The 11043-nt window shown below is 53.7% G+C and overlaps 1 protein-coding gene across 1 annotated transcript in view; it reads left to right on the forward strand.

The window, feature by feature from the left end:
- Window positions 1-3874, forward strand: part of ADCY5 (adenylate cyclase 5) — a 146729-nt gene extending 142855 nt beyond the window's left edge. The window contains exons 19-21 of the mRNA XM_055316382.1: window positions 409-613; window positions 1560-1684; window positions 3102-3874. Of these exons, the coding sequence (XP_055172357.1) occupies window positions 409-613; window positions 1560-1684; window positions 3102-3230 (459 nt within the window). The 3' untranslated portion in view covers window positions 3231-3874. The remainder of the gene's footprint in view (window positions 1-408; window positions 614-1559; window positions 1685-3101) is intronic.
- Window positions 3875-11043: the final 7169 nt, after the last annotated feature.

Below are 11043 nucleotides of genomic sequence, written 5' to 3' on the forward strand. Positions count from 1 at the left end.
ACCGGGTCTGCTGTGCCCAGGAGGGCATTTCGACCCTGGGAGCTCACCGAGTGATGAGCGTGAGGGGATCAACCCCAGCGGGATTGCAGGTCCTGGGGAGGAGGATGGGGCTGGGGCCTGGCTGTGTGGAAACAGCCCCTGCGGCTCCTGGGGCGCAGGTAACTCACGTTGGCTGAAGTGCGTCTGGGCAGGCTTCTGGCTGGGCCTGGAGGTAGGAGAAGGGTGTCTCTCTGGACAAAGATGAGGACGTGTCCCTGGGAGGTCTGCTTTGTCAGGCTCACACATTGGCGTGGAGACGGGCCCCCTGTGCGAACCGAGGGGGTATGAGGGGCCATGCTGCTGCCCTTCCCCGCAGACCTCAGTGCCCCAGCCTTGGCGGTGACCCAGGTTTGGCCTCCTTCCATCCAGATCATCAGTGAGGATCGGTTCAGGCAGCTGGAGAAGATCAAGACCATTGGCAGCACCTACATGGCCGCCTCAGGCCTCAATGACTCTACATACGACAAGGTGGGCAAGACCCACATCAAAGCCCTGGCTGACTTTGCCATGAAGCTCATGGACCAAATGAAGTACATCAATGAGCACTCCTTCAACAACTTTCAGATGAAGATCGGTGAGCTTGGCTTCCGGCCAGTCCAGCCTGGGGTCAGTAGGTGGAGTAAAAAGCCGCATGTGGCCTGGCAGGACCGAGGAGGAGGGGGGCTGTGGAGGGAAGGGTCTATGTTTGTAGTCCTCCCTCTCATGCAATGGTGAGGCTTGATGCAGCCCCGGGTGAGAGTTTCTGGGGCAAGAGGGAGGAGTGCCCAGGGGCTTGGAGATGTGGCAGGAACTGTCTAGACCATATCAGCAAAGCCAGGTGTGCTGGGGAAGGTTCTTGCCTGGGGAGGAGGGAGGACGCTTGAGGTAGGGGAACCAGCACAGCGGATGCTGAGTGGCAGGGTGATCGGGGTTGGTGTGGGCAAGACTGGGAGGACGTCGGGGAGATTAGAGCAAAAGTGCCAGGAGTGAGACAGGGAGCCCACGTGGAGGGCAGCAGCCTTGCTTCTGGAGCTGGACCCTGGCGACATCCCGGCCCGCCCTAGCTCAGACACCTGGGGGAGGCCCACCTGGACACGGAAGAGACCGTGGGTTAGGAGGAGCCACCATGGTAGTGCCCCCGAAAGAAGCAGCAGAGGTGAGGAGGAAGAGAAGGGGAGGCTCTGGTACGCGGAGCCTGAAGTGGCAGTGAAAACTGAAATGCCCCTGAGAAGGAGGATTATGGAAAGGCAACCGGATGATGTGGCAAGTCCCTGGGTGCTCGAAGAGGCTGGTCCTGCTGATGGACTGCCAGGGGCAGCCACGTGGGTCGCACGCGTACAGGAGCGGTGCTGCGTGAACAGGCCTCTGTGGTCTGGCCTGGCAGGGCGGGAGCTGCGGGGCCAAGCCTGACGTCAGGCCCTTAGAGGCCCCTGGCTGTCTTCAGGCCAAGAGGAACCCGCTGGGCATCGAGGGAGGGATGAGAGTGAGGGCGAGCGCTGGTCTGACCCCGAAGAGAACATGCCGACTTCTGTCCCCTGCAGGGCTCAACATCGGCCCCGTGGTGGCCGGGGTGATCGGGGCTCGCAAGCCTCAGTACGACATCTGGGGCAATACGGTGAACGTGGCCAGCCGCATGGACAGCACCGGCGTGCCGGACCGCATCCAGGTGAGGGCTGGGGCCCACCTGGCAGGCCTCAGGCTGTGCCGCATGGTCTTGGGGGCAGGCCGCCCGCAGGTCCCTGGAACCCCAAGTGTGTTTCCAGCCCTCAGCACCTTGGACAGAGCTCCAGCCTGCGCAGAGCCCTCTACTGGCCGCAGAAGGAATTGAGGGGTCCCGGCTAAGCCGGAGTGCTAAGGACACAACCCGCATACCCAGCGGGACACAGATTATACGGGGGAGGGGGGGGCAAGGTCCTGCCCACAGCACTCAGGGCCTATTTCAGGGGAACCAGGCAAGGCCACTGGTCCCTGGGATGGTGCCCCCAACAGCCAAGGGGCCTGGCCAGAGGCCCAGAGATTTTTTTCTCTTCTCTATCCTTTGCAAGCTGGCATTTGTGAGTCCCAGGCCTTCCTTGATTCCCTCTGCTCCAGTCTGACAAGAGTGAGGCCCTGGACTGGGCTCCCTTCCTGTACCCTCCAGCCCCCCCGTGCCCCACAAGACTGTGGGCAGGTCACTTAGCTTCCCTGGCCTCAGTGTCCCCACATTTGAACTGTGCTCTCTTGCATGGCCCTTTCTTTGCTCACACTGATGCTGCTCAAATGTCCCTTAGATTCCCTCTCCCATGGGACCTCTGAACAGAGTCGGCCCAAGCATAGCTCTGGCCAGATCAGCCCCACCTGGCTGGCATGTAGGTGCTGTCGGAGTGACCTGAGCAAACTGCTTTCTCCCACCTGCATCCCTGTGCCAAGGGGAGAAGGGATACGACGGGAGATGGGGAGAGAGGCACGTGCGTTTGCAGAGCTTCTGACCCCACCCACAGCCAAGTGAAGGACTCTGTGCAACCACACAGTGGCCTGGCACCTCAGCTTTGCAGAGGGCTTTCCCATTCTTGGAATACGCATGGTACCGCAGCAGGGTCACCTTCCAGTAGCCCACCCAGAGATTCCCGGGCCCTTCTCTCCTGGCCTGACAAGCCAGGAAGGGCCAGGAGCCTCAGCGGTACTGTGGGATGTGCTCAGGGAGCTCCTCTCGTGAGATTCGCGCTTGTATAGCTGTTTTCTCCTTCCCCCAGCAGTAGTGCGGTGATTACTGAGGCCACTGCTCAGTCCCCCTCTTTGTTCCAAAAGCTGAAGCAGATGGGCAGTAGGACACAGGCCTGGATGCAGGCTCTGCCATTGGTTAGCTGTGAAACCCTAGGGAAGGGACTCAGGTTTTGTGAACCTGAGATAATAGGACTTCCCTCCGAGTTTTAGGGCTGCTGCTTATCCCATTTAATCTAGCTGCTGTGGAGTGAGACTTGGGTGAGCACGCTGGTCACATGCTCAGGATCGATGGCAGCAGCGTGAGATTGCTACGGGTGCACCTGTCATTGTGGACGACGACAGGCAGTTCAGGGGTCTGAACCTCTCCATTGCCTCCTCAGGTCACCACGGACATGTACCAGGTGTTGGCTGCCAACACGTACCAGCTGGAGTGCAGGGGTGTGGTCAAGGTCAAGGGCAAAGGCGAGATGATGACCTACTTCCTCAACGGTGGGCCCCCGCTCAGTTAGCAGCTGCCAACTGGTGATGCCAGGCCGCCTGGCCTCCTGAGAAACGGAAATGGCTTCTTTGTGTGCCGGTGGGCAGGTGGAAGCCTGCGCTCTAGCCCGTGTGGCCGCGCCGGTGAGATTTTCCACTTTGACTCCAGAAGCAGCTTCTGCCTTTGTGGGCAGGCCCCAGGCCCTGGGGTGCCAGCGTCCTGCGAGCACCAAGCTGACCAAAGATGTTTCCTCCGTAGAAGACTCCGCCAGGCGTGATCTGAGTCTCGAGTTTTCTAACGGGTGCTGCTACTGCACGGGTAGAAAGGAGCTGCTGGAGCTCTGGCAGCGTGTGGTAGCCAGGCGTGCGGCGACAGGGCTGACGGGGAGGCCTCAGCCTGGGGGACCCAGGGCCCCGCTTTCCTGTGTGAGCATTTCAGCTTCCGCCAGAGGCCACGGCCCCTACCCCACGGAGGGGCTTCTGGCGGGAGTGCTGGCTGTGGAGGGGCTGCGGCCTTCTCCGCAGTCCCCCTCCTGCACCCGCACACGTAGACGATGCCTCGTTGAGGGGAACGGAACGAAGTGCGAGGGGGAGGTGAGAGGACTTGAGGCACGGAGGGGTGGTTCTGAGAAAAAGAATATTTATTAAATAAAACAACTTTCTGTGCCCTTCTTTAGACTATGCTAGTTGTATGCGTGTAAGAGACCCGCAAGCAAACGAAGATGCCGCTGGGGTGGGAGGGCAGGGACCCGATTTGTCTTTTTGTATTTTTTATTTTGTATCATTGAAATCCTTGGAGATCTAACAAATATACCAAATTCTATATTTTGTAAATTATACTAGAAAACAGCTGTGCACAGCATTTGTACTGTACGTATGTCAACGTATGTACTGGTGTGTGTGTGTATGTGTGTGTTTATGCTGTGGAACTGGTCACATGCAGGATGCCCGTTCCCTCACCTCGGATTCGGCAGTTTTGGGTTTTCCCAGGTCCAACCAGAGCAGTGAGCGTATGTCCTTTTGGGGTGCCCTGTGTTCAGAGTAAGTGGGAAGATGCACATACACATGACCCCCCCCTCCCTAACACGTCACTTCCCTAAAGTTAAATGCAAATGGGTACATTCCCCTCTCGGGCACGGCTGGAACTAAGGGAAATGGCCCCAACCTGCAGCAAACCACGGTCTCTTCTCCCTGGGATGTCAGCCACTTGCTGCCTGCAGAGGCAGCTGAGAGCTCAGGATGGCCACAGGCGCTCAGCTGGGGCGGCGGGGAGCCTCGCCTGCTGCCTCTCTCAGCTGGCTCTCCCTCTGCAGACCAGAGGAAAGGGTAGAGCCCAGCTTCAACGTCCAAAGGACAAAGCTAGCAGAGATTTTGCTTTGTCTGGTTCTTGTTTTTTGGAGGGAGGGGGCAGTTAAATTTATATATATATAAATCACTTTTATACCCTACAAGGGTATAAAATGAAAATGGGCATGAAAGTGGAGAATGAACTATTATCCTAGAGATCTAGTCAGAGTCCTTGGGTCCTGTGCCCAGATCTTTTTGTTGCTTCTCAGGGCAGAAATGTCACCTCCCACCCGAGCTTGAAGGGGGTGGGGCGGCAGCTGCGAGACGTTCCCTTGATGCCCACCCGCACCACCCCTCACCGGACACGAGCACCGGCCTGCCCCTTCCACATACCATCTCTCGCCCCAGTGTGAGCACGGCTCTGAGAAGCAAAGCTTGCAGACCTAAACTGCCAGCCCAAGTCTGTCCATGCTTTTGCTGCTCCATCCTTCGAGTTCTGCATCGCCCCCCCCCCCTTGCATCTCTTTGCGGGTGTGTGGGTGGGTAGGGGGGCTGGCTCTCTCCATGGTGGTGTTCTCAAGTCCCACCCCCCCATGGTACCCGCCGGTGGTGCCGGGTTTTGATTTTGCTTCTAACCTGAGTAACGTGTGTGCTGAGTTCCTCTGCTGGTCCCTCCGTCAGTGATGGTCTCCTCGGCCTCTTGGGGGCCCACCCCCCCATCCCAGCAGTGACTGGTGACACCGTGCAGTACTAGCTCTTCATTCCCTCCAAGGGTGTGCACTCTTTTTATTCCTGCTCTTGCAAAAACAGATACGATTATGATTTCCCATGGAAATTAAAACGTCTATTTAAATAATTTAACTATTAAACACTTTGACTGGTAATGTGTCCTGGTCTGATTTGCAGCTTGGGCCAACAACGGGCCTGGTTTCAGCCCGAAGAACGGTGCACTCAGCCCTTGGTGGGGCACCGGGGAGGGAGCCCCAGAGGGCAGAGACCGACCCCGAGTGGGGAATGGCATAGTGCTATGGAAAGAACGTCCGCTAAGGACCAGTCATTGAGGCAGGCAGGCGAGAGGACACTGGTGGCCTTGGCGAGAGGGTAGTTCCCTGGACTGAGGAGTCAAGGGGACAAGGGACTGAGGATGGTACCAGAAAAGATCCAAGGTTGAGAAGAGGATGTTTTAAAACAGGTGAACCGTGATGAGGGAAAGAAAGTTGAAAATAACAAGAACACAGATCATGGAAAGGACCCAAGTGGCAGGGAGGGGAGGAGATGCAGGCGGGAGGGATGCTGGTTTGACCTGGAGAGCTAATACCCACGCCCGCCGTTTGCTGGACACTGTGTGCCAGACACGGGGATAAGCACCACTTGATCCTCCTGGCCACCACACGTCACTGACGAACGGACAGAGGTAGAGTTACCTGCCAAACCTCACACAACTGGTAACTAAGAGGAGATTCAAAGCAGGCCCGTCGGCTCGGCACATGCAGGTAACTACCTGTGTGCCCCAGGAGGACTCTTACCTCCAGGTGGTAGGAAGGCAGTTTCCACCTGCCAGAGCCATCAAATGCAGGGCTATGGTTGGGATCAGGAAATAAACCCAGGGGGCTTGGTCAAGTGAACATGAAGGAGCCAGTGAAAGACCTCCCTCCCGCGGTGGGGCGCCTGGGGGGCTCAGCTGGTTCAGCATCTGCTGATGCTGGGTTGGGTTCTGGGATCCAGCCCTGCTCAGGAAGGAGCCTGCTTCTCCCTCCCTCTGCCTGCTGCTCCCCCTGCTTGTGCTCGCTCTCTGTTAAGTTCACCACCACCACCACCACCACCACCACCACCACCACCACGACTTCACTGGGTTCATTGCAACAATGTGCCACATGGGGGCACAGGTGTGGCAGCCCTGGTCCTAGGCAGGCCCCCTGCTCCAAGGAAGCGGGACAGCATCAGCAATGCTCCCAGTGTGCACGGCGAAGGGTGCGACTGTATAAAGCTCATGTCTGACTCTGAGAACTTTTCAGGTTAGGATACAGTAATCAATCAGGAAAGGAAACCAAATGAAAACGCCAACCTCAGAGGCTGATCGGACCAAGTTGACAGCACATCAGCTCCCGAAGAATCCCAACCCCGCGGCGACTAGTGGAGGGCAAGCCCTCAGGCGGGCCCATGAAACCATGTGCCTGTGTATGCACACCCGGCGCATACCAGGGCAGTGAGGGAATGCAGCCCAGAACTTCCATGAGCCCTTCCCATCCCCATCTCTTTTTTTTTTTTTTTTTTTTTTTTTTTAAGATTTTACTTATTTACTCGTGAGAGACAGAGAGAGAGAGGGAGAGAGGCAGAGACACAGGCAGAGGGAGAAGCAGGCTCCATGCAGGGAGCCTGACGGGGGACTTGATGCCGGGTCTCCAGGATCACACCCTGGGCTGCAGGCGGCGCTAAACCGCTGCACCACCAGGGCTGCCCTCCCATCCCCATCTCTATTGAGCTAATTGCAGAGAACACATTTATGTCTCCCTTAGAGATTTGTACCTTTTTTTTCCTTGACAAAAGCATATCCGTACCTGGAATGTTAATTAGCAAAACTTATTAGCAAAGACCCCACTGGTAGGTTGTAGTGAGTTCCAAACACTGCTTTAACACCCACTGACAGCAAAGACAATTAAAACCAAGATCAGAAAAATAAATAAATAAATAATAAAATAATAATAATAATAATAATAATAATAATAAAACCAACATCAGGGCAGCCTGGGTGGCTCAGTGGTTTAGTGCCTGCCTTCAGCCCACGGCCTGATCCTGGAGTCCTGGAATCGAGTCCCACATCGGTCTCCCTGCATGGAGCCTGCTTCTCCCTCTGCCTGTGTCTCTGCCTCTCTCTCTCTATGTCTCTCATGAATAAATAATTTTAAAAAACAAACAAGATCAGACTTCAGCCAACATCATGATGATCTGACTGCAGAGGGGGGTTAGCAATGTTCGGGAAGGCACAGTGAAGCCCGGTGCACTGAGGAAGCTGAAGCTACATAGTTACCAAGTAGTCATGTTACTTTAAGACTTTAAAAAAATACAAATACATTTACAGAACTTTTCCAAAAGCGAGTATCACCTAAATGCCATACAGTCAAATGATGCCCGGAGGCTGTGGCTTTTGCGTGGTAAGATGTGGGTGTTTTCCATAATGTTGTAACCTGGCCAGGAGTTGCTAATTAGCAGAGAGTGAGCCTCTGGGCTTGGAAAAGATGCTGAGCCCCTATCACTGCAGGGTGGGGTAGCACTCTTGGGCACCAGGGAGTACAATGCTCAGAAGCACGCAGCCACCTGCACGAGAGAAGGGCAGAGGCAGGGATACACGCTGAAAACACACAGCTTTTGAATGTCCAAATCAAAATAATTCCTCACTGTGAAGACAACAAATGCTATCCAGGTTGTATCCGGAAGGAAGGGGCTATCAAGTCTGGGCCATGCTGACTGCGACAAGCACAGTGACTTAGCACAGGGATCAGGGGGGTGAGTTGGAAGGGCTGGTTTATCTGCGGAGGTGGGGGAAGAGGGCACAGCAGCCCAGACAAGACCATGCCCCCACCCCCTGCCTTCAGATGAACTTAATCCAAGGTGTACAAAGAGCTCGCCCATACATTTTCTCACCTGTGCTTGTCCCCAGGCCCAGGAGGCAGGGGGAAAGAGGACTGGTGACATCTCCTAGGCAGCTCTGATCCTCTAGGGCAAAAGGTATGGCTCTGGCCCACAGGCTGGCTCTTCTGTCCATTGTGCCTACCTGGCTGGGCACTGATGATCCTGCAGGGACAGAGGACCTGCCACTTCTCAAGGTTGACAACAGATGAAGTCCATTGACTATAGTACTATAGCTTCTCTTAGCCTTTCGGATTCTCAAAAAAAGCCCTTTTGAGGTCCCCCCCCCCCCCCGTCTCTGTCTTGGAATGAAAAATATGGTATTTGCTGTCCTCCTCTTGCCTCTCTTTCCTTCCCACCTGCAGGATCACTGCTTTTCAAGGACAAAGCCCAGTCAGGCCATTGGAATGGCTGATGTCTAAGCTTCCTCTCTCCTCTGGCATTCTCAGATTCTACATATTTGTGTGAGCCTGTCCCATATCCAAGTGCTAGACCACAGTACGGCACAAACATAAACATGACGGAATTAGGATTCGAAGATCTTAAAGCCAAAGGCAGACAAATGAAATGAAAAGCATCACACTAAGGGGGATCCGTGGGAAGATCACCTTGAAACCAAAGTTGCAAAACCCTGTGCTCTGACCTCCTCCAGACACCATGCCAGCCGTAGCAGCAGCAGCAGTGCGCAGCAAGCAGTGTGGCCAGTCCTTTCCTACCAAGGGCCTGGATGCATGCAGTGCAGAGCACCAGGTGATCAGTCTAGGTTCACAGACCCAGCAGAAGGTCCGGAGGATGGGATGAAGGTGAAAGACAATAAGGGGAGGGAGGGGATTGTCTAGGGCTGAGGGTAAAGCAGGCCCCTGTCCCAACTGGCTGGCCAGCCCTAAACCTCACCCACAGAGCCATTCCCTTACTTGCTGAATGCATCTTCATCCTCAGGGCCCCTTTCATATCGCTGGTCTATGAGGCCTGTGAACTGAAGAGTTCTCACTGGAGTCCATGAGGGGCCTCTTCACTTTTTCTCCCCCTCAGCATAAGTTCTAATTTAGACCTGCCTAGAATCTCTGGTTTGTCAGCATCTCTATTTTCCAATTTTGCAAAATTTGCTTCTGTGCATTGACTTTGTCAGTTAGCTAGAGTGGCACCTCCTGGCTCATGCAGGTTTTTTTTTTTTTTTTTTGAGGGCTGCATTTTGCATCAGACTAATCTTTTATTTTTTTTTAATATTTTATTTATTTATTCTTAGACACAGAGAGAGGCAGAGACACAGGCAGAGGGAGAAGCAGGCTCCATGCAGGGAGCCCGATGTGGGACTCGATCCCGGGTCTCCAGGATCACACCCCAGGCTGCAGGCAGCGCCAAACCGCTGCGCCACCGGGGCTGCCCCAGACTAATCTTTTAAAAGCTATGTTGCATTTGCACTTTTTAAGAGTGCCTTGGGATTCACATGCCCAGCATCTATATATGCTATAGATACTATAGAAGTATCTATATCGTGGGTTGGAGGTCGCTGGTTTCATTCTGCCTTCCCTTGCTTCCCATCAAAGCACAGACCACACACATGCACACTCATGAAGGCCCTTACGGAGTGGTGGGCATTGGGGCAGCCACCATTCAAGGGCACCTGTTAGGTCAGATCAGAGGGTTCAAAGCAAACGATGTTGGGGCCACAGTGCAAAGACCACATTGGACAAGATGAGATTCCCAGAGGCACCTTCCCCTCTTGATGGTGCTCCAGCGCCTGGGAGACTGTGAGGTCCTGGAGAGCACAGTCTACCACTTCCAGGCTGCATGGCACTGGACAACTTAATCCTGCTCACTTACCTCAGATGGATTTTGTTAAGCTCACATAACCTGTAAAGAAAGCACCTGATGTACACCAGGTGCTTGGCAAGCATGAGTCGCTCTGTTCCCTTCTCTTCTCATTGAATGCATCCCCACCGCCCTGTCCAGAAGTCTGTAACCAAAAGCTTACCAAGGCAGGCAACACGTCTGCTAGACATTCCAACAGGATGCTCACTTTGCTGGTGATCTCTGAAAAACGTTGTACAATGTCTATTTAGGGCCATATGCAATGTAAAAGACTCATTACCTTGAAAATAATAGTAACACCAAGACAGACCATAATGCTATGACCACGCTGTCCTAGCACTCACTGTGCCAAGCTCTAAGTACTCTAGATTTATTGACTCAAATGCAGTAACACCTTGCCCAAGGTACTATTATTATCCCTACTTTACAGATGAGGAAATGGAGGTAGAGAGACTATGTGGCTTGCTGAGGTCATGATACCAGTACAAGGGAGAGCTAGGGAGTCTGACTCCAAATTCATAATCACTATTCAAAATTGCAAAGTTATGTTCTATTTTTTGTTTAATGTTTTCAGATATAGAGACCACTTAATGAAGAAATTTCCATAAAATTACTTTATATCAAAGAACCAATCAATTCTGTCCTTCAGTTAGAAAAAGTAAATGCTTGAGGGGCACTGGCGTGGCTCAGTTAAGCATCTGACTCTTGGTTTCAGCTCAGGTCATGGTCTTGGGGTCATGGGGTTGTGCCCCAGGTTGGGCTCTGCGCTCAGTGGGGAGTCTCCTTGGGTTCTCTCTCCCCCTCTCCCCTTCCCTGCTTGTGCTCTAGAATAAATAAATCTTAAGGAAAAAAATAAAAATAAAAAAGAGGGGCACCTGGGTGACTCAGTTGGTTAAGCGACTACCTTTGGCTCAGGTCAATGATCCCAGAGTCCTAGGCTCAGCCGGGAGCCTGCTTCTCCCTCTCCTCCCTGCTCTGCTCTCTCTTGCTATCTGTCTCTCTCTCAATAAATACAATCTTTTTAAAAAATTAAAAAAGAAAAAATGTTTGTAACAAATGAATCACCAGTGAAGCTTTAACATTCCACATCGAGAGTCATGAATTCATGGAGTAGTCTTA

This window comes from Nyctereutes procyonoides, unplaced genomic scaffold (assembly GCF_905146905.1).
Source record: "Nyctereutes procyonoides isolate TBG_1078 unplaced genomic scaffold, NYPRO_anot_genome, whole genome shotgun sequence".
NCBI lineage: Eukaryota > Metazoa > Chordata > Mammalia > Carnivora > Canidae > Nyctereutes > Nyctereutes procyonoides.